Source organism: Pollicipes pollicipes, unplaced genomic scaffold (assembly GCF_011947565.3).
Source record: "Pollicipes pollicipes isolate AB1234 unplaced genomic scaffold, Ppol_2.1 Scaffold_1600;HRSCAF=1878_pilon_pilon_pilon, whole genome shotgun sequence".
Classification (NCBI taxonomy): domain Eukaryota; kingdom Metazoa; phylum Arthropoda; class Thecostraca; order Pollicipedomorpha; family Pollicipedidae; genus Pollicipes; species Pollicipes pollicipes.
The window spans coordinates 16,088,585-16,113,563 of record NW_023595962.1 but is presented as its reverse complement, the minus strand read 5'-3'; the positions used below and the strand labels follow the sequence as shown (position 1 = coordinate 16,113,563).

The 24,979-nt window shown below is 52.9% G+C and overlaps 1 protein-coding gene across 1 annotated transcript in view; it reads right to left on the bottom strand.

The window, feature by feature from the left end:
- The window catches only part of LOC119089594 (peritrophin-1), an 81,948-nt gene extending 64,668 nt beyond the window's left edge, over positions 1-17,280 (bottom strand). The window contains exons 1-6 of the mRNA XM_037212358.1: positions 17,227-17,280; positions 15,946-16,024; positions 14,856-14,954; positions 13,319-13,412; positions 12,549-12,724; positions 11,957-12,070 (exon numbers count right to left, since the gene is read on the bottom strand). Coding sequence (XP_037068253.1) covers positions 11,957-12,070; positions 12,549-12,724; positions 13,319-13,412; positions 14,856-14,954; positions 15,946-16,024; positions 17,227-17,234 — 570 coding nt within the window. The 5' untranslated portion in view covers positions 17,235-17,280. The remainder of the gene's footprint in view (positions 1-11,956; positions 12,071-12,548; positions 12,725-13,318; positions 13,413-14,855; positions 14,955-15,945; positions 16,025-17,226) is intronic.
- Positions 17,281-24,979: the final 7,699 nt, after the last annotated feature.

Below are 24,979 nucleotides of genomic sequence, written 5' to 3'. Positions count from 1 at the left end.
CATTTCATACCTACTTGAACTGTTGGAGTAGGTTTGCGATGAAACCCGTACACACCATCCACTCGTTCATTTTCCGATTCCTTCACGATATTGACCCGCATGAAAAGCAGACGACCACGCGTGCCTCCAAACTCGAGTATCGGCGGTAGAAGATAACTGAGATGTCACGTGCCGCAGTGCAATGCGGTTCTTGCTGACGTCACTTCAAGTCTTGTCCCCTAAGCCTGGAATCAGACGTTGAAAGTTTGAGAGGGCGCAGTATCTACAACCTTGGTTAGGAAGCCAACTTTGTTGATAGATGCGACGGTAGACTGAGCGCTGCCGCTGCTGGCCTGGTCCCACATGGCTTCATGGCTCTGGCCGGATATGACGTGGCAAGCTGGGTCTCACGTCACGGAGCTATTTTGATTTGAAATTGGACCGACTGTCTAGCCCTGAGTCAGTCCCGCTTCCAAACTCAACGATGTAGTCATTTTTGGGATCGAAGGTCACGTCGTCGTCCTGCTTGCAAGTAACGTCACCGTTCGGCCCGTGTGTGACGCCATCGTCCAAGTCGTGTGTCATGTCAGTGCCCTGCTCGGGAGCCGGAACCATTTCATCTTGGTACCCGACGTTGTCGCCGATCTCAAAAGCACCATCGCCGTTCAGCTCCAAAATACGGTCATGGGATGGCTCGCTAGCGATAGGATCCCCTTCGCCGGTGACGTCACCACTCTCCTCGGGTATGACGTCACGGTCGCGTGCCGCCCCCGAGGCGTGGGCCGCCGTGCCGCCGCCGTGTCGGTGCCGGTGGTGGTGGCGGTGGCGGCCGTGGCCACGAGCGGGCGCCGGCGCGCGCAAGATCCCCTTCAGTGGCGCCACGTTCCCGGGGCCGAGCGACGGTGGCGCCGCCCTGCCGGCGCTCAGACGCGACAGAGCTTCTGTGTAGCCCCGCAGGCTGTCGCGGACGACTTCGCGGTGCAGCCCCAGATCGGCGAACACTTCGAGGAGCGCCTCGCGGTGATTGAAGGGTGCGTCGCCGCTGTCGCCGCTGCTGGTGGTGGTGTCGGTGGTGTCGGGCGCGGCCGCCTGCTCCTCCGACAGGCCGCGGTACACACCCGGCTCAGGGCTCGGCGAGATGAGATCTGAGGGGCCGTGTGCGACGGTCACACGCGGCAGCGGCGGTAGCTGGGGCTGCGGAGCACGCTATGTCAAACTTCTGATTGATGCTACGCGGCCACCGGCCATCGGTCACACGACAAAGAAGAATAAACATTGCAAAGTAATCCAAAAAATGCGGGGGAGATACTCCTGACAATAGCGGGGAATATATACCTCTTGTCTTGAACCAGCTTTCATGCAAAGTCTCAACACCTGTATTAAATACCGCTCACCATGTTTTAAATATTCCTTATCTACTTTCCAACAAACAAATACAGCATCAACCACTGGTAGTGAATGATGCATGACGCATGCAACAGCTTCCACACTGGTCACAGTTGCGATAGGCATCATCTGAGCACTTCGCCATCGGCAGATACTCATCCCGGTAGCCTCGCCACACCAACTGCTTTCAGCATCATCCACTGGTGACGGACGCCCATAACTTACCCGCCAAGTCCCCAGCGCCGTCTCGCTCGGCCTCGACCGCAGCCCGACCCACGGGGTACACCCAGCGCCGTCTCACTCCACCTCGACCGCAGCCCGACCCCGGGGTACACCCCGGCCGTCTCACTCCACCTCGACCGCAGCCCGACCCCCGGGGTACACCCCACTACGTCTTACTCCACCGCGACTGCAGCCCGACCCCGGGGTACACCCAGCGCCGTCTCACTCCACCTCGACCGCAGCCCTGCCCACGGGGTACACCCAGCGCCGTCTCACTCCACCTCGACCGCAGCCCGACCCCGGGGTACACCCCGGCCGTCTCGGTCGGCCTCGACCGCAGCCCGACCCCGGGGTACACCCAGCGCCGTCTCACTCCACCTCGACCGCAGCCCGACCCCGGGGTACACCCCGGCCGTCTCGCTCGGCCTCGACCGCAGCTCGACCCTCGGGCCACATCCCGCACCGTCTCTCACCGTCCTGCTGGCAGCTCCACTGGCGGTGGAAGCGACACAGGCGCCGCCTCAGCGCGTGCTTGAGCGCGCTGGCGGCGCCGCCGACCCTGCGCCGGAACTGGGCCGCGCAGTCCGTCTCCTTGTGGAAAAACACCACCATGCCCAGCAACAGGAACAGGAAGAGGAAGATGCCCAACATCTCCGAGATCAGCACACCTGGGGGCGGCGGACTCGGCAGTTAAACGTCGGCAGTGACCCTTGTAGACATTAGCTGGATATAATGAAGACGTAAGCACATGAAGTGCGTATCTAGATATGGATCCAAATAGGAGTGGGAAAATCACTGCACCACTGGCAGACAGTGTGATATATATATATATATATATATATATATATATATATATATATATATATATATATGTACTCCAAGGACAATATAAGCGCATCCCCATCAACCAGGCGACAGGCTCCGGCAAGACAATGGTTAGGCTGCGTGCCTGGAAATCAGGGGTACGGGGTTCGACTCTCGCAATGTCCACTTTTCCTGCGAGGGTAAGAGGCAACAACGCCACATACTCTAAGCCGCTGAATGCGTCGTAAGACCCCAATGACAACAGACACCAGCCAGCTGGGACACTCATTCCGGCACCATCTACCGCGGCCCCCATGGTCTGCAGCACAGTACGTAACCACTGCTGAGGCCACCACAGCCAGCAGCGCGGTACGCCCCCCTCTGCCGAGGCCCCCATGGTCTGCAGCACGGTACGCACCCTCTGCCGAGGTTACTATGGTTGGCAGCACAGCACGCTCCCCCACCCCCCCCCCCCCGCCGAGGCCTCCATGGTCGGCAGCACGTTACGTACCCTCTGCTGAGGCCTCACAGCTGGCAGCGCGTTACGCACGCTCTGCTGAAGCCTCCATAGCCCGCAGCGCGGTGCGCACCCTCTGCCGAAGCCTCCATAGCCGGCAGCACGGTACGTACCCTCTGCTGAGGCCTCCATGGCCGGCGCTCTGATGCGGTTACCCTCGCGGACCAGACTGAGCTTAGCCTGGGCCGTCAGCCGCTCCAGCAGCACCACCATCTCGCGCCGCCGCTCGTACGCGTCCTCCGTGTCAGAAGCCGGGACGTCGGCGCCAGACATGTCGTCTGTAACACACCGGTATGTTTGGTATGCTGTCTGTAACACAGCGGCATGGTTGGTATGTTGTCTGTAACACACCGGCATGGTTGGCACATTGTCTGTAACACACCGGCATGATTGGCACGGTGTCTGTAACACACCGGCATGGTTGATACGCCGTCTGTAACACACCGGCATACTTGGTATGTCGTCTGTAACACACCGGCATGGTTGGCGCATTGTCTGTAACACACCGGCATGATTGGCACGGTGTCTGTATAACACCGACTTGGAACTAGCTGCGATAATTTAAAGAAACGTGCCTCAGCCAACATGTGTTCGCATTGTGATGTTTGGCCGTTTATGGTGGAAAAAAGCCAGCCGATGGTCTGTAGGCTATTTTTCAACAAATAAATTTGCTCTCCTAGAAATTTGTTTTCTAACACGAGCTGAAACGCCGTGTGCAGCCTAGAGCACCGCAAAAGTAAGCTGATGACCTTGTGAGCACACAACAGTGCTTTTGAACGTCTTGCGACGAACCCTTCGTTCCATCCAAATGCAGCCTTAATTCAAAATCACTATTTATCATGAACAGCAGCGTCAATGATGTCAAGGAATGTCAAGAAAGGAAGGCCAGTGGTTGTAAAAGACATCAATTTCCATGTTTTTTAACGTTTGGGCATGAACAATATAGCACATCACGTACGCCATGCATCGGTACATATTGTGTTGATGTTCCCTGCTTTCATCCACGGGTGGGTGCTAAATGACCACTGCAGTCGACGTACCCCTTATAAACAACAGCAAAATTCTCACCCACGGAGAGCACGCAACACTGCCTTCGCATCCAACACAGAGGCCAACTACTCACCCGCTGCTCGATGCGATTGAGTACTCCGTATCTGGTACTTGTTTACCTCTGTCGGCCCAGCAGACACATTCAGAGCACTCGAGGTTGACACGAATCGCGACACCAGAGTCTCTCGGTCTCTGGCCCTTCAACTGTCCTCTCTCCTTCCCTTCTCTCACTTTGTCTCTCCTGTACCTCGCCCCGCCGCCAGCCTGCCCGCTGACCTTGACACGAGCTCAGGCGGGGCCCAACTGGGGCCGGCCGGCTGTCCCCTCCCGCCACGGACACCCCTGCCCGCGCGCGGCCGAGCGGGCGCCGGTAATGAGGACGCTCTGTCGTGCGTGTGCCCGCCAGGCTGACACGGGAGAGTCGGGGCAAGATGGCGAGTGGGACGAAGACACGCAGGTTTGGTCGTTTTCTGACGAACACATCCAAAACTGAAGCTGTGTGTTCTTTATGGCAACATGTTGGAGACTAAAACAAATGTATCCTTTCTGTATTTGATTGCGTTGTCCAATGACGTGGCATTGGGCTTCATAAGATATTCGGAAAAATCTGGTTTTGGTTAACATTAGACGACGATGCCCAAGAAATACCTAGCTGTGTGCATGAAGTGTTCGGGATAGGGATAGCAAGGCTATCCGAGAACTTCATCGGACACAACTACCGAACTACATTCACATTAAGATAGACTTTCTGCAAAACAAGTCACTCAGTCACTGAGAGAGACCGAGCCCAAAACAACAAATATGTGGTGTCGCAAGAAATATATTCAGCATCACAGGGCAGCAAGAAAATGTTGACTCCCACGCTACATCTCCTTGACTGATATTTCTAACTCCTGTCAACGGCGACCATATCAGTCCGCCGCCGGTGATCAGTCCGCCGTCGGTGATCAGTCCGCCGCCGGTGATCAGTACGTCGCCGGTGATCAGTCCGCCGTCGGTGATCAGTCCGCCGCCGGTGATCAGTCCGCCGTCGGTGATCAGTCCGCCGCCGGTGATCAGTCCGCCGCCGGTGATCAGTCCGCCGTCGGTGATCAACCCGTCACCGGTTAGAGCCCCGACCCATCCTTCCCTTGCCCTTCAGTGCAGACTGCGATTACCTTCGGTGGGGTAGGAGAAAGCCACGGGGAAGGTCCGAAAGCGAGCTAATCCGCTCTTTCTCCTGAGCCGGCTTTACCGTGGCGACCCTGTCCCGATACCTGGCTCCCCCCCCCCCCCCTCCCCCCGGCCGCCGGCAGTCACTTCAAACAGAAAGGAGCCGTGCCTGTACACCCTCCATCTGGTGCGTCCTGGTGAGGCGGGGACAGGCGGGGATGCGAAGTGCTTGGCGGAACTATACACTGCTCAGCATAACAGCGCTGTGGTGGACTAAGCATGGCATGGCGTAACGCAGGCAATGCGTGCAAGACGCATTCATGCTCCTTGAACTACCGCAACTGAAAAGGCCTCAGCTTGGAAGGCCGTTAAAGGCAAACCAAAATACACCGCATTGATTTCACTTGGCACCGCTGTCAGGTACAGGCGAATACGATGCGGGCATTCTTATTCAAATCGGTGCCAACCTCACGTCACTGAGCTCTCGTCTCAAATATCTCATAAACGCACGCAGTGGCCGTCCTTTCGTATGAATGCATGAATGTTTTTCTCCACTCTCCCGCTCGTCGAATATCAGGCAGTGGTCCACACGGCTAGACAGCTAGAACCAAATCGGACCTGCGCGAACTCGATGCGACTTCCACACGCGTGCAGCTCACGCGCCGCCCGCAGACACCGGTCCGCCGCCAGGTCTCATTACTGCACGAGCGTGGCGACTGCTGCAGGCAGCGGGCACGAGCGTGGCGACTGCTGCAGGCAGCGGGCACGAGCGTGGCGACTGCTGCAGGTAGCGGGCAGGAGCGGGGCGACTGCTGCAGGCAGCGGGCACGAGCGTGGCGACTGCTGCAGGCAGCGGGCACGAGCGTGGCGACTGCTGCAGGTAGCGGGCAGGAGCGGGGCGACTGCTGCAGGCAGCGGGCACGAGCGTGGCGACTGCTGCAGGCAGCGGGCAGGCGCGCTCAAGAGGTCAGAACATCCGGCGATTGTTTGCATTACATCTGAGCTGCGGTGAAATGAGACACACTCTGCCATCCCTCCCTCGCGCAAGACTGTGTCTAAATGACCTAGAGTTAACACGCGCCCGGATGGCCTGTTGATTCCATCCGCTGGGGCGGGGGTCAATTTGACCCCGCTGAAATCTCAAGATTTAAGAGAGCTAGCGACACCGAGTTTACAGGATATATTGACCTGTACGTGAACTCACTTAGGTCAAAGTTCAAGGCAACAAGATCATGGCCTTCAGGTCAAATGAGGTCAAACAACGTCAAAATCCAGGCTGGTCTCCAACTGGCCCCTTGAACGTAGATAACCGTTCTAAGCAAAAGGTCACGTGCTCATCTATGGTCAGTGACCTTGCTTAACCTTTTGAAGGTGATGGTGACCAAAATGATGCAAGAATGCTTGGAGTTTTGCATTTGAATAAGCGACAAAGATTACGCTAAGCTGCATATTCCTAAAGGCAAAATGTTGACTTGGATCATTTAAGGTCAGTGATATATCCTGACCTTTAAAAGTTCATGGAATGTGTGTAATGTGGATCCTGTTATCAAAAAATTTGAACCGAGCACCATGAACTACCCCATACAGCAAGCCATAGAGTAATAAAACAGGTTGACTTTGACATTGGTCTGACCATCATGCCTGACCCTAGATCAATGTAATTTGTTTATTCAATGGTTGTGTTACCTAAGAAAGCATCTCAGAGACGTATGGCTTCGTCTAACCCTCCGTTGCTGAATCTGATTGAAGGATCCTCTAGAATTGCCTTCGCTGAAACCATGGCCTGACTTTGACCTACCATAGGTCAGTGAGCTTACAAAGTACATCTAATTATTGGCGCCAGACGACCTGTCATTCAATTGTCTACAGCTGATCAATACTTGGCGTGGCTACGCCGCGCCGTTTGGAAACCATTTAGGAAAACCCTTCGGGGGTTAATTTGACTCCCGCCCGAGCGCGCATTAACAAAATGCTTGTGAGTTTAATGCAAGGCTGTAATACCGAAAGACCTCTGTAATTTTGCCTAATATACAACATGATATAAATATAGTGGAGTGTGTCACATGTTATACACTGATGTACATGAATCGTGTTAAATACATTATTTTTGGGCGCAGAAGTAAGCCGAGTCTGGAACATTAGGAAGTTCAGAGAATCGGGCCGATGAACGTTAAGCATACGTGAGGAGCACGGGAATTGAACCAATTCATCCCGCAAATAATGCTGTTTTTGCTACACAGTCCTTGGAACGGCTTTGCGGCGCCGATAAAAGAGCCAGCCTCCGTCGTGTCGGAGGTCACACCGCTGGCAAGAGAAGCTTATCAACAGGCTGGGTGACAGACACGTAAAATCCGACTATCCATGAACCTTAGACAACGTCAGCTTTATACGACGCTCGGATAGCATTTGCTTGAAATCGGGTCGTCGATAGCTCGACAACGTGATGCCGTGCGGTTGAAAGAGTCAATAGGCAGAGGAGGAAAGGCTGATAAAATAAGCCACAGAGGTGTGGCAGACTTCGTGTGGAGCTTATTACAACGTCCAGCGAGCAGGGGCATCATATGTTTGAATAACCTGTTTTAGTCTATTCGGTGGGTTAAGCCGCACCAATTTTGTGCGATGTTGTTATTTGTAGCAGATAGCATTAAAGATTTTTAAATGCAAACAACATAACGTCAGGGATAGTGCGTGGAGTAGGGCACACATGTCAAGTACTGTGCTTGGTTCGGTCAGAGCTCACATCTTCGATAAAAGGGACTTTTGTCGCCCTTCAACCGCGCAACAGTGAGGGTCGTTCTAAACGGACGTCGATTTTCTTCCTAAATACTGGGGAATAGATAATCGTTCGCTATGTAATTCGCACCGGGTTTCGTCGTCCTAGAGCTCAGCTACTGTTCTCTTGCATTGGGCACTCATCCATTAACAAAGATTGCGCGGTCACACTTGCACGCCGCGTTTTGTGGAGCAGTCCCGCGACTACGGCGGTCATATCAGCATCCAAGGGAAGATTGACAGGAATCAAACCCGAGGCCCGTGTGGCTGAACTGATATGATTCCGCCTAGGGTTATGAGATACATTCTACTATTCGGAGTGTGTAACCAGCAATGATGTTACCGTAATGGCGTCGTTTCCTGCACCGCGTGGGCGGCAGCAAGCTAGTCATGAGCTAGAACATGAAGAGTGAATGATTAAAAAAAACTGTAGTTCTCTCAAACTGGGATTTCTAGTCAGGTCGCAAAAGCATCAGCAATCCGCAAACACTTTCTGAAAAAGTGTTCACGGAAATAATTCCATCGTTCCAGAATCAGCTTTCAAAATATCGCTGCTCATATAAACGTCTGAAATCAGCAATGCCCGAAATTGTATTGATTGAGAGTCAAGGACACAATTTTACAACGGTTAAACAGACACAAAATAATCTTTTATGGAGACGTGAGTGACAAACCATGCTCCAGCTACGATAAATAGTGCCTGGAGATGGTGGAGTGCATGTGCACATTAGTCCGTGGACTGTAAGTGCATAGGTATATAGTACATGTAGTACATGGTAACATAGCAGTCCACAGCAAAGGCGACAGCAATTGATTTCGGCGCTCGTTGCCTGCATCAAAGCAGAAGTCAGTCACGTGCAGAAGCCATTCTCATTCTAACGGTAATGTCATTCCGTTTTCGCAGTTTTATGCCGTCGTCGTTACGCTTTAATTTTGTAGCACCATGACATGTTATTCGTTCCGTTTGCTGTCTGAATATTTTTGAATGTTGAGTGCGGCAGTGTACGATGCTGGCTGGTTGCATGATCAATATCCATGCGTGGCAGTGATGATTTCTCATGACCTCTAAGCAGCAATGGTATCGTTGCAAGTTCAATGTGTTCATTCATTTCAGTCAATTTTCTTCGGTCCTGATGACCAGGCTAACACGTCCGCAGTTTCTTAGGCAAGTTGTAGAACATCAATTCCATTCGGTTCGCTATATTGCGGGTTGACGTAACCAACATGACGACTCCAGCAAGCCTGCGGTCAACTGCAGAAGCCTGATGTCAAGCAGAGCGACCCCGGTGTCAAGCCGCAGTGAACTGAAGTAAACCACGGCTACACGAGGCCAGCTATACTGACACGAGTTCTATCGCAGTGGCCTCAGGCTAGCTACAGTGGGCTCGAGGTCATCCGAAGCGACCTGGGCTCGTGTCCCATGACTGGCGGCCTGCTTGCATGACCGCGGTCTGGTGGCTCGGAGCGGGTTTAGGCCTTGTGGACTCGAGCAGCTCATCGCAGCCCGCCGCGCTCCGGGTAGTCGCACACCCCTACCCCGTCGGCCTTGTTGTAGAGCAGGTTCCCCGGGCGACTGCGGGCCGGACAGAGAGATGTCAGCCGATGGGGACGCTCGGCCCCGCAGGACAGCGGGCACGTCAGCGATGGAACGCTCGGCCCCGGCAGGACAGCGGACACGTCAGCTCTGATGGAACGCTCGGCCCCGGCAGGACAGCGGGCACGTCAACTGATGGAACCTCGGCCCCCCGGCAGGACAGCGGACACGTCAGCTGATGGGGACGCTCGGCCCCGGCAGGACAGCGGGCACGTCAGCCGATGGGGACGCTCGGCCCCGGCAGGACAGCGGGCACGTCAGCTGATGGAACGCTCGGCCCCGGCAGGACAGCGGACACGTCAGCTGATGGAACGCTCGGCCCCGGCAGAACAGCGGGCACGTCAGCTGATGGGACGCTCGGCCCCGGCAGGACAGCGGGCACGTCAGCTGATGGAACGCTCGGCCCCGGCAGGACAGCGGGCATGTCAGCCGATGGGACGCTCGGCCCCGGCAGGACAGCGGGCACGTCAGCTGATGGAACGCTCGGCCCCGGCAGGACAGCAGGCACGTCAGCTAACGATGCGTATTCGTTACGGGCAGGACACGCGGACACACGTTATCCTGGTGCGCCTTCGCAAGCGGACCAGCGCCAGTATAAACTTCTCTGCATGGAGATATATTCAGAATAAGACATAGGAAGTGGAGAAAGATCAAAGATCAACTGCGACCGTGGTGAAACCCCGGCAGTTGCAACACGAACAGACGGGGAAGGATATGGTGATGAGGCGATAAAGCGGAGGTAGAACATTGGGGATATATTCAACACAATGCCGATAAGCCAACATATTGTCGAGGTGCTACATGGCAAGATTGTTGTATAGAATAGCAATCAGTTTGTTGTCAACTTGCTATACCATGATGAATCGGCATCGGCTGAACCCTAAGAGCCGAGCGGAGCATGGGTGTAGTGTTGCTGCCCTTTTCTCACACTCTTTAAAGATAAAATCATCACAAAGTAATGTGATATGCAAGACAAAGCTCCGGTTTGCCTCGGTGACATTAAATAAAATGTTTTCGGGTCTTTATACGCAGCCCCATTTTCGTTTGCCAATGGAATCAGTGGTGACATTGCTACCATTGACGTTTTTAGCTACTACCATCGCAAGATTATTTAAAAACTACCGTTAAGCCAATTGTAAAGATAACCAATGAAGCCAAATGAACATATTTTTACCATTTAAGCTAGTAACTGATCATTTTCATTTTCTTCTTGCTCAGAGAAATTCTGTATATCAAGAATCCCATGCTCTTAATGGGAAGCGATGTCCCAGTAGCAATACAGCAGTGAGCCCGGCCACAGCTTCGGAGAATAATGACGTGACATGACGACGTCATCCAGCAGCAATGACGTCATCCCGCTGCGATGGCAGTTCAGCGGCCCTATGACCCCGCGAGAGAGCGGCTCCCGTGACAGCGGCGCTCGAAAACAGGCTTCCAGTCAACAGCGGTCCGGCGGGCCGGTGTCGGCCGCTACCCATCGTCCGCCGCCCACTGAACCGCACGACATCGGTGGACAGCTGGAGCGAGACATCACGAGGGCATCTACTGAGCGGACCGGCGCCGCTGCCGCGATACCATCGCACGCACCGCGCGCCCGGCACGCAATCCAGGGCGGCGTGGAGGAGGCGGTCAACGATTCGCAACGCGTAAGCTGTTCGGACTGGGGAGAAGGGGGAGGTTATAGTACGGGGATACGGTTTCGACTTCTTCTGGTTTCGGCAATTTTACGTGAAGTACGTCTGCATTGCGGTGGATGCAGACTTCGCTGGCATCGTCCCTCGGGTGTTACACCTGGGGCTGTCCGTGTGTCCTTAAAGTATACTGTGGCCACCCCACGAAGGTTCCACCTATGGCACACCGTATCACACTCCGCCTGTGACACACCGTGCCACATTACAGCTATGACGCACCGCGACACATTCCACCTGTGACACACCGTGGCACATTCCACCTGTGACACACTGTGACACATTCCACCTGTGACACACCGTGGCGCATTCCACCTGTGACACACTGTGGCACATTCCACCTGTGACACACTGTGGCACATTCCACCTGTGATACACCGTGGCACATTCCACCTGTGACACACTGTGGCACATTACAGCTATGACGCACCGCGACACATTCCACCTGTGACACACCGTGGCGCATTCCACCTGTGACACACTGTGGCACATTCCACCTGTGACACACTGGCACATTCCACCTGTGACACACTGTGGCACATTCCACCTGTGATACACCGTGGCACATTCCACCTGTGACACACTGTGGCACATTCCACCTGTGACACAACATGCCACATTCTACTTGTGACACACCGCGCCACATTTCATCGGCGACAACTGATGCTGACAGTAGCAAACTCACTGACATCTGTCCATCTTGTCCAGCACCAACGAAGAAACCCTCCCTGCTCTCGGCGGACACGATTGCCTCCCCGTCCCCGGCCTGCCAGAGCCCTCGCTGCCTCTCACCTGGATCCAGGCCTTGCCCTGGGCGCACTTGTAGAACTTGGAGCAGTCGGTGGGGTGGGGGATCTGCACCAGGACGTCGTGAGGCACGTTGGCGCACTGGCTGTCCAGGTCGTCCTGTCACGGGGAGGGGGAGGGGGTCGTTACGCGAGGAATGGTGAATGCGGTCACGCGGGCATAACTGTCATCACACAGGCGAGGGTGTCACCAAGCGGACTGGGCGGATTGCGTCACACCGGGCTGGTGACGGAACTCCATCGCACGGAGTGGTGACGGGACAACATCACACGGGGCTGATGACGGAAACCCATCACAGGGGGCGACGCGTCTCTGTGATGATGTGCATTTGCTGTCGCTCGAAAAGCTTACAAGTTTGAATAGAAAGTGCGTTCTCAGACCAGGTGGGCTCTTTCCAAAAACTGGCTGCTCAGTAGTGGAATTGTTGGAGGTAATAAACCAGAGCCAAACGTGGTCATGGATTAACCACCAATAACAGTTTTTAGCATGATGTCTGGACATCCCTGAGACTGTATAGCAAAGTCAGGTGGCGAGCAAGCATTGCATTTGACGTGTGCTGCAGCTGTGCTGTACTTACGTCGGGATTCACCGGCTCGGGCTTTGGCTTCGGCGGCTGCGGCTTCGGCTTGGGCGTAGTCTTGGGCTTGGGCTTGGTCGTGGTCTCGGGCTTGGGCTCGGGCTCGGGCTCGGGCTTGGGCTCGGGCTTGGGCTCGGGTTCGGGATCCACGGGCTCCACAGGGTCGACGTTGTCATCTGGAAAAAAAAAATGATGAGAACTGTTTCACAGAAGAGACGCCATTAAGACATTTAACAAAACACAGCATAGTTTAACTATAACAAAAAATATTTCCCTGCACTTACGGCGTCTGTAGGAACACCTGCGTATTTGCTTGTCGTAAAACGGTTAATTTCATTAAAATCTACGCTCCCCTCGGGACGCGCTCTGTGACCGTACTGCGGACACGCTGGTGTTTCGCTACGCTATGTTACCACCAGTTCATAATACCCTATGAAGTTGGAAGTCCTCAGCGCCCCGATCTTGAGACATACTGTGTCATCCCGCAAAGAACTGTGTCTCATCGCGAAATGAATGCTCAAAAGGGCCATGCAAAACGAGGCTGAGTCCTCCGAGTGACGGGAAACTGTCCTCATCACCACCAGCCCCGGCACCACCTGCTCTTCGGCCCCACTTCCGGAGGCCCTGGTCGCTCTCCCCCGCCCCAGTCCTCATCATCAGCCACGGCACCGTGCCCCCTTCGGCCCCACTTCCGGAGGCTCCCGGCTCTCCCCAGGTAATCCCGTCCCTCCCCCGCCCCAGTCCTCATCTCAACCAGAGCCGGTCCTCACCGTCCTCATCGCCCGAGCCGTCTCCAGAGCCATCGTCGCAGTCGACGGCGGCAGGCCAGTTGCAGACGTTGAGGTTCGTGTCGAAGAGCGTGCCCTGCGGACGAGACGGCAGTGAGGCGGGACAGCAAGAGGAGCAGCGGTGCTGCAGCTGAGGCACTGAGGTTCGTGTCGAAGAGCGTGCCCTGCGGACGAGACGGCCGTGAGGCGGACAGCAAGAGGAACAGCGGTGCCGCAGCTGAGGCACTGAGGTTCGTGTCGAAGAGCGTGCCCTGCGGACGAGACGGCCGTGAGGCGGGACAGCAAGAGGTGCAGCTGTGCTGCAGCTGAGGCACTGAGGTTCGTGTCGAAGAGCGTGCCCTGCGGACGAGACGGCAGTGAAGCGGGACAGCAAGAGGTGCAGCTGTGCTGCAGCTGAGGCACTGAGGGTCGTGTCGAAGAGCGTGCCCTGCGGACGAGACGGCCGTGAGGCGGGACAGCAAGAGGTGCAGCTGTGCTGCAGCTGAGGCACTGAGGCTGCCTGAGAGGCACGCTGTATGTAAGTATGTCAGCCTATATGTCAGCATGCTGCGTGGACTGATGGGATGTGGAAGTGAGAGTCCGTCACAAGCTGCGTTCTTTGAATGCCAATAGGACGCTTGCTTCGGTGTAGCATGACCACGTTGATAACAGACGTGGTTATTAGCATGCAGATGATGTCAAAATGTGATAGACTGGAACTTGTCTTTGGCGATCAGTGGGCAATGATTATTCATATTATACATCGATGGGCAATGATATTCCAATGATTCAGCAATCATCGGAATGTCTTTCTTTCATGCATTAGGCGGGTGGGATGCAATGATGCTAACATCGACCCTCTAGGAAGAGAGCGAGAGAGAGAGAGAGAGAGAGAGAGAGAGAGAGAGAGAGAGAGAGAGAGAGAGAGAGAGAGAGAGAGAGAGAGAGAGAGAGAGAGAGAGAGAGAGAGAGAGAGAGAGAGTGAGAGAGAGAGAAATAACTTGAATATATATATATATATATATATATATATATATATATATATATATATATATATATATATATATATATATATATATATATATATATATTGTGCGCACGTCTCAAATGGTTGGACCCACATTGGTCAAACCATAAATTGAAGTACAAATCTCAGATCCAGAATATCTTGCCCATTCAAACATAACAATTCGCCCTTTGTGGCGCTAATAGCGTCCGAAGTTAGATGGGTCCGTGTCTAATTTGTGTAATTAACATACGCACTGGCTCTCGATGCTGTGCATGCTGCGTGTAGGAAGCCGCATAGGTACATATTTTGCATTGCTTGACTCAAATATACAGACATCGCTTTCGAATAGCATTCATGGACACAGTTTCTGGCTCCGGTCAGCTCTCACTGACGGAGCCAGTAACCCAGTCGCAAGTTTGGTGCAATACTTCGTTTACTGTAGATAATCGACTACATTGCCATCTGCCGTCAAAGAAGCGTACTATGTCCTCGGATTCACCACGAGGGCTTGCCAGTCCCCGGGGGACGTACCTGCGGGCAGTCGAACTTGTATGCGGCGCCGTTGCTGCACTGGTAGAAGACGGCACAGTCGTCGGAGTCGCGGAAGTAGACTGGGAACGCGGCGTCCCTCTGAAGCGCAGCAGAACCCAGGCTCAGCGGCGTTATCGGCCTTCGAAACCCGACGGAGCGCTGCCCGCTCTCCCACGAACATTGGTACGACAGAGCCTTGTGTAGAGAGGCTCTGCGCGTGATGAGTCAAGAGGATGGGCTGAGGTGTTACGTCCCGACTTTTCAACGCAAGCCTTTGAGCTTAATGGACTATGCATTATTACGTGGGACCCGTGGATAGTGCACACACATGAGAAAAAATGACTAGGTCCCTGTTGTGTCGACCTAATAATGATAAGTGTGTTACTATCCGAAGCGCATGCTGGCTATCACTAGTGACTCATGAGACTAGGACAGCAGTCGGTGCCCCACTTTTCGCCCACGTATGTTCAGCATTGATACTAGATGGACCTAATTATGCCGATCAATCGAATCGAAAAAGTCCGTTACAAAATCAATAAAAAAACTCTGCTACAGGTGCAGCCTACCCACTTTGAGTAGCACTCCCACGGAACCATAAACTCCCGAATAACTATCACCATCGTCACTTCTCAGGAGCGCGTCAAAGTTAGAAGATGTCGTTGGTGCATGCTGCTGGCTCCCAAAATGAAGGAGCACGCCTGGACTCTGGGCAGCATTCCGTGGGTCAGACTTACTAGGGGAACAGCGGGACGTGGGTCAGACTTACTGGGGGCAGCGCAGGTCAAAGGCTAGACTTGCCGGGGGCAGTTTGGGCCGTGGTCAGACTTACTAGGGGTAGCGCGGGAAAAAGTTGGATTTTCGGGGCGGCAGCGTGGGTCGTGGGTCAGGCTTACTGCGGGACAGCATAGGTCGTAGGTCAGGCTTACTACGGGGCAGCGCGGGTCGTGGGTCAGGCTTACTGCGGGGTAGCGCAGGATAAAGACTGGACCTACCGGAGGGCAGCGCGGGTCGCGAATCAGGCTTACTACGGGGCAGCGCGGGTCGTGGGTCAGGCTTACTGCGGGCGGCGCAGGATAAATGTTGGACCTACCGGGGGGCAGTGCGGGTCGTTCGTTGAGTACAGCTTGCCGGCGGAGGCTGCCGCCGCCAGAGCGAGAACCGCGACCAGCCTGTCGGACAGGTAGATGTCAGTCTCAGGTCAGGTCAGGGAAGGACGCGCAGAAGTCAGCCTCGGCTGGGGTCTGGTCAGGGGCCGCAACACTCTGACCAGGTGTGATGTGAGGTCAGATGACTGGGTCAGGTCAAATGTCACCCCGCTGGTACCAGACCTGACCTAAAGTAAGACGAATGGGTCCGGTTTGGTGTCACCACGCTGGGACTGGAATTGACCTCAGGTCAGATGACTGAGCAGGTGAAGCGCCATACATCGTATCAAATACCACCCGCGGTGAGCTAGCATGAACCAAATTTTGCAATAGTGCGTCAGGAAATGACTGCACACTGAAGCGGGGTTGGGAATAACAGTAGTAAGTAAGCGGGGTTGGGGATGACAACAGTGCAATGTGGAGAGGTGGTGTTCTATGGCATGGTCATTTACTTTCAGGTTTGAGACGTTCGATACCTGTAAAACGCACACGCGCAAGCAAAAAATGCCGAACAAATAAGCGGTTACCTTTGAACGCACAAACGTGCTCGACCTATTTCGTAAGAGACCGGAAAAGACCAGAACAAGCGAGGAACATGCCAGAAATATTCCGAGTTGGCATCTTTCTACGCGAGCGCGTCGCCAAGCGAAATAAGGTGATGACGCTTACTGAGCCATGACGGCATTGCTAGGTCCAGGGATCTTCTGCATCTTTACCAAACGGCAGCGTATCATGTCGTGCAGCTCCGCCCAGACGCCGAGACGCCGTCTCATGCTGAGGCCAGCGGGAGCTTACATCCTCAACGATTTTTTGCTGCCTAACTTTGACCTTCCATGGGTTAGTGACCTTATAAGGTACATCTGCTTTTTATATACCGAAGGATCTACTATTCAATCGCCTACAGCCATACAAAGTTTGGCGTGGCTACGCCCCGCTGGTCGGAAATCATTTTGGAAATTTTTGGGAGGGTCAAGTTGCCCCCCCCCCCCCCCTCCAACCCTTGCCCGAGCGCGTGTCAAGTCTAACGTCGTGAAGTGCCTCCTCGGAGCGATCGGGTGGCAGATTTTACATCTTGCCAGCATCATGAGGAACCAAATCTGGCGGCCTTCATTGCACCCACAAGAGCTCCAAGTTGTCCATTTCTGTCTCAGCAAAGGCATTTCAATCCCAAGGCACCCCGAATGTCCTGGCCTGGGTGAGTCTAAAAAGAACACAGATCCACTTACAGTTTCATGATGTGTGCGCTCGGAGCCTCTTCAGCCACCGTCGGAGCCGTGCGACTGCACACTACAGTCGACGCCTCGGTTTTATAGCGTGTATGCGCCGCTATCGGTTTATGAATTTACCACCGCCGACGCGCTGCACATTTTCGGAAGGCGTTCGTCCGCTGGCGTATGGATAGAAGCGGTCGAGATAGCGTTTGTCGCCGTCATATATCGCTTTATGGCGCGGGAACACCCAGCGCACGTCATTGCCTGTCTTCGCACCCACTCACGTTTTTCCTGCGAGATCGCTAGACTCGCGCGCGCTTGATGTCCACCCAATCCTGCAGAATTGGCGTCACGGCGCGGGTACTGCTTCCGTCGTATCGCTTATTGTCAACGGCGACGATAATCCAGAGCACCGAAGGCGGCGAGCCTAGCAGGAAGCGGGCGAGCGAAACAGCCAAACCGGACGTGGCTGCGTGACCCCGTGACCGTGACCGTGACCGTGATAGTGACCGTGACCCCGCGCGCGTGGCGCGGCGCTCAGGAGTCGTGTTTTTTCTAAGCGGGCCCTACAACATCGGGCGTGTAGTCGACGGTGGGTCGTTCGCGCCCTTCTTCCTGCGTTGGCGGAGGCCCATTGTTTAAACGAAGGTCCGCTTCAGCGTGCGCAAGTGTTCCAGGGTTTCTTTGCGAAAGATAGGACCAGGAAAGAGACCTCGTCCGTCTTGAGCTGAGACGGTAACGGAAATATCGGAGTTGTGTTCTAGGGTTGGCGCAGTAGGCAGGCCATGATGAGTGTTGCGTGGGGTAGCGGAGGCAAGTATGAGGAATTTTAGCTTAGGAGCTATAATAAGGTGTCTTGGAGGTGTTTTTGCATGGTTTGAGGCTGTTCTGATTGTTACCACATATCCTGATGAGGTTTCCGCGCTACTGATTGCCCAGCGTGGCTTTAAGTATGATTTGCACGTTATTTGTATGTGTGGATGTGTGCAGATAGCTGTTAGTCTACTGGCAGCCATATGGCCGGTGGTATCGTTCAAGAATTCCAAATGGACGAATCTAAAAGAAGGGAACGGTGGACAATGATTCCTATTTTGTAACACCAAAAACCTACCAAGTCGTTTGTGGGCGGCCAAGTGTTTGTTCCGCCAGTGTCTGAAGTGTCTGAAAGTGTCTGAAAATGTCTGAAAACCCCAAACGGACCATCACCAGCTCTTTGGCAATATAAAAGTTCATCAGGAAATTCGATCATGCTGGGTAAAACTGTGCCGTTCGGTACGTTTTTATGTCCACGTGGTCCCAGCCTTGTTCGTCGTCTCATGAAATTTCGTGTAGCGTTGTATTTTACCGTGCCATGTGATATGATTGGGATCAAACATTAAGCCACTTGTTGGAATGGTCCCTTAACAAACTGACTAGATTTAACTCGGAGCACATGCCTCGGACCATAGAGGCAGTTTCAGTCACATACATATAGGAAATATTGACTTTTTTATTGTTGGGCACACTAACGCAGCATCTTATTAAATACATCTGCAGATATACCAGGATTTCACCATAGCTGTTCTGAAAATGGAAAAAAACGTAGTGCAGAGACATGAGTGTTTTGCTTAGTTGATGCAAAAATGATCACAGCTTATAACGCACCACCCATGTTGTTTTTGAGACTCGTGTCTGGCTGAAATGTTAGTGGAGACTTTCGTTTCACGCCTAGCAATTCAGATTTGGCCCGATAGATACAAAATATCTGCCGTGGAGCCAGCCGTCCCCGCATATGTTTTAAACGAGGTTCACCAAATGCAAATAGGATTCAACTGATATAGCCACAGTTTCCCAAAAAAGTACATCGAAAGTCGTGGTAGAGACCAAATGACCACCCACACACATAACTCCGTTTCAACGCGCGGCACAACTAAAAACACCACAATAAATTGTGAACAGTTAACAAGAGACGCCGATTTTGCCGCTAGCATTCCATTGCAAGCGCTTCGTTGCATCGACTGTACCTTAACTACCACAGGTCCCAATCAGTGGTGCACTTTCCGACGCGTCGTGGATCCTTCCATGCTTTTCTGATAAAATAAGTACGGTACGATACCATGTTAGAACTCAACTCGCGAGTAGCCGAAAATACCTTTCGGGATGACGTGGCATACAGCTGGCCCCTGAGCCCTGTTTGCACTAACATCGACCTGACCACGCCTGGTTTGATGGGATCGCTCAGCGACGCTATAACATCACGTGGCAACACAGCATGTGCGACAGAATGTGTGCTGTCACCGTGAAATGACCTCAGCTGATCATAAAGTAAGATCGTAAACAGAGCTCGAATGGTTATAACGCTCATTTGATACGTCAGGTATCTAAGGCAAAGACTCGAATGCTCTGGATGTTTCAAACTGCTCCGCTGAGCGACCTGGCTGTTACTCCGCTACAGCGGGACGATAGCTGGAATCGCCCCAGCAACTCAGCACATGCCCGGGTGGCCGGAGATCTCAGGAACTAAGTGAACTAGAGACAACAAATTCACAGGATCTGTTGATCCGCACGTGAACTCACTTAGGCGGAGATTTCAGGTTCTAAGGTTATGACCTTCGGGTGAAATAAGATCGAACAAGGTTAACTATAGGCTGCTCTCCAAAGTGTCCCCAGAACCTAGGTACCTGTTTTAAGCAAAACGTTAAATGCTCATTTAAGGTCAGTGACCGTTTTTGACGTTTTCGAATGTCATGATAACCAAAATCTTACAAGACTGCTTTGAGTTTTGCATTTGAATAAGTAACAATGTTTATGTTATGCAGTATGTTCCTAAACACAAAATATTGACTCGGGTCATTTTAGGTCATTGACCTATTCTGACCTTGAAAAAGCCCATGCAAAATGTATAATGTGATTCCTATAATCGATAAATATGAAGTGAACACCAAAAACTACCCTCATACAGCAAGCCTCAGAGTAACAAAGCAGATTTATGCTGACCATGGTATGACCTTCATACTTGACCCTAGGTCAATGGAATTTTTTCCTTCAATTGTTGTGTTGCCTAAGAAAGTGTCACAGGGATGTATGGCTTCGTTTAACACTCCGTTGTTGCAACAGACTGGCCGATTCCTGGGGAATTCACTTTGCTGAATCCATGAACTGACTTTGACCTGCCCTATGTCAGCGACCTTGCATGGTACATCTAAATTTTTGGAACCAAACGATCTGCTATTGGATTTTCTACATTTATGCAAAATGTTGCGCGTTTATGTCGCGCCGTTCGGAAACCATTCAGGAAAACCTTCGGGGGGTCAATTTGGCTCCCACCTGAGCGCGTGTTAATGTGTGAAGTTTGTCGGGCACAGGCCAGCAGTTTACAACCACGATGTATTGTAAGTCCGGGTACGTGTCTATTTCAATGCTCCACAGTCAGAAGATTCTGAATCTGGGCACCATTCTGTGTTACCAATGGATGCACGTTTAACGACCGACATTTTAAAATCGTGGCTTACATGTATGTGCTGCCGCGGATAACTCATTCGTTCCCAGTCTAGTATTCATAATTTTAGGACAAGGTTGCACGAATAAGTCACACCAGTTAATCGCGGTGTTTGGTGCCGTCCAATTGGACATGATTCACAACAAACGCTCCGATCTTGAGATATCCCGGGTGCTGTTGTGGGCATGGTATTCTTGGTCCGATATGAATGGAACCCCATATCCTGTAGCATGTAAGTCCACCGATCTACCTACCGCTCAGCCTACAAGCTCACCGATCTATCTTCCTCCCAGTCTGGAAACCGGCCGATCTACCTACCGCTCAGCCTGCAAACCCACCGATCTACCTATCGCTCAGCCTGCAAGCCCACCGATCTACCTTCCACCCAGTCTGCAAACCACCGCAGGAGCGCTGGCCAGATGGTTGGGGCAGACAGAACGCCTGGTATTTGGGGCAGCACTGCAATGCTGCATAACACCACCTACATCTCGTCGAAGTCTGCTGCGGCTTGGAGATCGGCCTACCCCTGTATTTTTATCGACTGACCAGTTCTGTCGTCCTCGTGTCAGACCTCTTCCGGTCCCACAGTCCCGGTTAGAAGTCTTGAGAGCAATGAGCTGAAGTATCATTGGGATAGTTGGGGCACGAAACCCAGTAAATCTTGAGCAGGTGGGGCTATTTTAGTATTTTGACCATGCATGGTGACATCAAAGTAGAAATGAGTTCCAGGAACATCTAAGACGTGGCTGCGTTCATCAAGGGAGTAGTAGGCTGAGAATAGTATATTTAATGCTCAGCTTCTCTCCTCCAAATAGCAAGCTATATGGTATGTTCGTTGGGGTGTGTCATCAGTAACAAAACCAAGTAAGACAAAGAAAGTATTTGGCGCAGGAGTCCAAAAACACACTGCATGACAAAAGTTCTTCCCAAAAACTTAAATTCGTGACACGCGAGTCGATCGAAGCATGGCCGTAAATCGACGCCCGGCGTTGTAGTCACCCTATGCTGGGCGGCGCCCGCCGCCGCAGGTAACACCAAGCTGTGAGCGGCAAGCGACACAAAATACCTTTGCGTATAGAAGCGATGCTACCGAGCTCTCGTTATGCTGTCGCACGAGAATGTCCCGGTCTAAGGTCTAATATGCGGACCAGACCTTGTCCGACCGATTGTCACTTGGTGGAAAATTTATGTGCTGTTGAGTACGAACTCGTACAAGTATGCTGGTTAGCATTGCTTTAGACTTTCCCTCCTCTAAGGCAACTCACGTGATGCAAACAAAACTATGCATAGAATATGACTCAGAATATATTGTCTGGTGTGCAACTTAATACATACAGCAAGTTCTACAGCCTGTACCACGGACGTAGAGAGGGAGGGGGAGGTAGGGCGACCCCATGCACATCCTGTTCGTTGCCGAGCCTGCGTATTCGATGCACCGACCCAAACAGCAGCTGCTCACAGACTGGGCCCAAAACGCGTGTTGGCAAAGATCGCACGGTGGCAGAAATACCTTCGCAGCTGGGCTCCATATCTTGCCGAAGGTCTAGCTCCAGCCGAAGACGTCCTCGGCAGTGCGGCGCTGCGTCGCACTCCTAGTGTGAACCAGATAGGGCAAGATGGCCAGCGGCGCCTGCACTTTGTTCCGCAGCTCGCGGTCGGTGAGGTCTCGCAGTGGAGGCTGCGTGGCTGGTCCGTGCCAGGGAATCAGTTTAGTGTACCTCACAACCTCGAAGTTTACCGCTGAGATGGCGAAGACCCTGGGCTGAAGGAAACGCTCGGTTTGCTGCTCACGTGCGGCGCGACGATCGGAACCGCCTGTTTGCGGGCCATGCGGTTCCCATCCCACACCATGTCCAGCAGCAGCTGTTCCGGACGGACCCAGTACCCGTTACGCAGGAGGACTGGCTGCACGAGGCCTATGTGTGCTGCGGCAGGTCGCGGAGCGGCGCGATGCTCCGGAACAAGTTGCGTAAGCCAAAGCCGCAGCCGCTGTTTTGCCTGATGGCGAACCGTACCGACACATAGTGGCCGACCACGCACTGGACGAGGTTCTTGAGAGCGCTGCTGGAGGTCTCGGTAGGGATGTGAACTACGAGCAGACGAGCCATCTGTCAACCATCTGAAAACAAAAGCGAATATATTAGAAAAATCCGCTACAAACTTATCATTAGATTATACAAAAGTTATTGCGCCTCTTAAGTGTATGTAATTATGCCGATACCCAGAGCCCTTAAATGTGACGGAATACATATCAACAAATATGCTAGTAAGCATGAACCAACCATCAAATGATGCGACATACTACGGCACAAGGTATGCTAATCAGCAAATGCTCAACAGTGAGCATATGAAATATCCATTGATACTTGATGCACTTTAAACACTCTGCTATAAATTCGAAGATAATACGTTTTCATATTCACCTGACATGGTTCGATGGTCCGATTCGCCGCTGGGCTGCCACGTGTCGGACAGAGCCGTTTTGAACACCGGAGGCCAGAAGGTACAGCAACTGCTGGTTGGTGCTCAGCTGCTGAATCAGGTCGACCGGAAGAATTGGCATGCGTCCAGACATAGGCTTGAATGCCACAACGTCCCTCTCCCAGACCTCTCTGGCACAAGTCTTGCCGATGGGTCCAGAAAAAAATTTGATCCCGTGGTCGTGCCGTCCAAGCTCGGCAGCAGATGGTGGAGACTCAGCTCGTTGCCGTGCAGCTGGCAGATGAGCCAGTGTACAGGTGACTCAGTGGCCATCTCAAACAGCCGGAACACGTCGCCTATCGTTTCGGTGTTGACGGCTGTGCCATCGCAGCCGAGCACATTGATGTGACCGTCGCACTGCGGGCTCACGGAGTATAGCTCGTTGAACAAGTGCAGGGCGCGGCTGAACTCGGACGTAAAATGAGTCACGTAGCGGCTGCCTGGCTCAGTGATGACAACCACGTGATTTTCGACAGCATTCGTCTGGCTCCGCGTGGCTCATGTAACTCTCGCCTTCGCGTCCGTCGGAGTAGAGGATGGTCAAACCTGACTCGTGGCTTGCTTCAAAATTTTAACGAGCCGTCTCCTTTCTCGCTCTGTCTCTTGCGCAGCAGATCTTCTTAGGATCTACAATATTTGATTTCAATAGCCAGTCCGTCTTTGCTGTCTTGTTCAAAGGCGTTGATGATAGCAGCAGCGGCCCGTTTTGGGCCACCGTAGCTGCCAACTGCCAGAGCGGTGTTAGATCGTTCACGTAATAATGTACAGTGGCAGTGGTCTCAACCGGAACGAACACTCGGAGTCGTCGCCACCTTCTACCATGTACGGAACCGTGTAATAATCCATGCGCTCGGCTAATTCGCCAGCGCTGAGACCACTTGGTCCCAAGGCAGGCTCGGGGTCAGCACTAGTAGCCAGCGCTGGCTGAGCAGACGACGTCGGTTCAGCAGTCGGCGGGGAGGGTGATTCAGGTTCAGCAGCAGACACCGCCTCACTCGCGGCCGACCCACGACGCCCGTAGAGTTGCCTAGCCATCCTCCTCATCTCGCGAGCCTCTCTAGCCCCAATAGTATTCCGTTCATATGACCTCAGGGCAAGCTTCCGGTGTCTGCACTGGTCCTTAATGGCAACCTCCCCCTGATACACTGGGCAGGCAACTGGGCGTGGAAAGCTGCACTGAGTCTTGCATTAGCATTTCGCGACATCAAGAAGCTCGTTGAGTTTCGCAGTGGCGGCGTTGCTGTGTCATTCTCTTTCTTTCTTTGGTCTCTTGCTGATAGCTCTGTTGAGATGATATCAATCCCTCTCGATCAATTTTGTCACATATTTTAGATCATGAACAGGGGTCGCTTCGTTGGCCACAGTGCCCCGATTTCTGCCGTCGCGCTCTTGAATATGGTGTTAGTGATATTCCTCTTCGGCTCGCTCAGCCACCTGATGTAGCTCGATGCTTTCCCGTAGTCGGCAGTTGGTGGTGGGATAGTAGAGCCGGGTGGCCCATCACAAAATGTTTTGTGCATGGCCGTGTGGCCTTCCGCATGCTTATGCAAGTAATTGTTCGAAATCAATGTTTTAGTGCCGGTAAAACTAAACTAATAAGCCCATATCTCGCACGCAAAAACCACATAGATTGCAAATCACCATCACAAAGAGGCGTTAGGATTAACGAACTTGGACCTAAGCCGGTCTGCAGGAGCATTCTCATAACTGCACAGCTTTGGGTTTTACCAAAAATTAGTGTTCTTCACTAAAAAGTCAGCTTAAAAAATGTTTGGCAATGTTTTGCTGGTGCTCTTCATGATATTTACT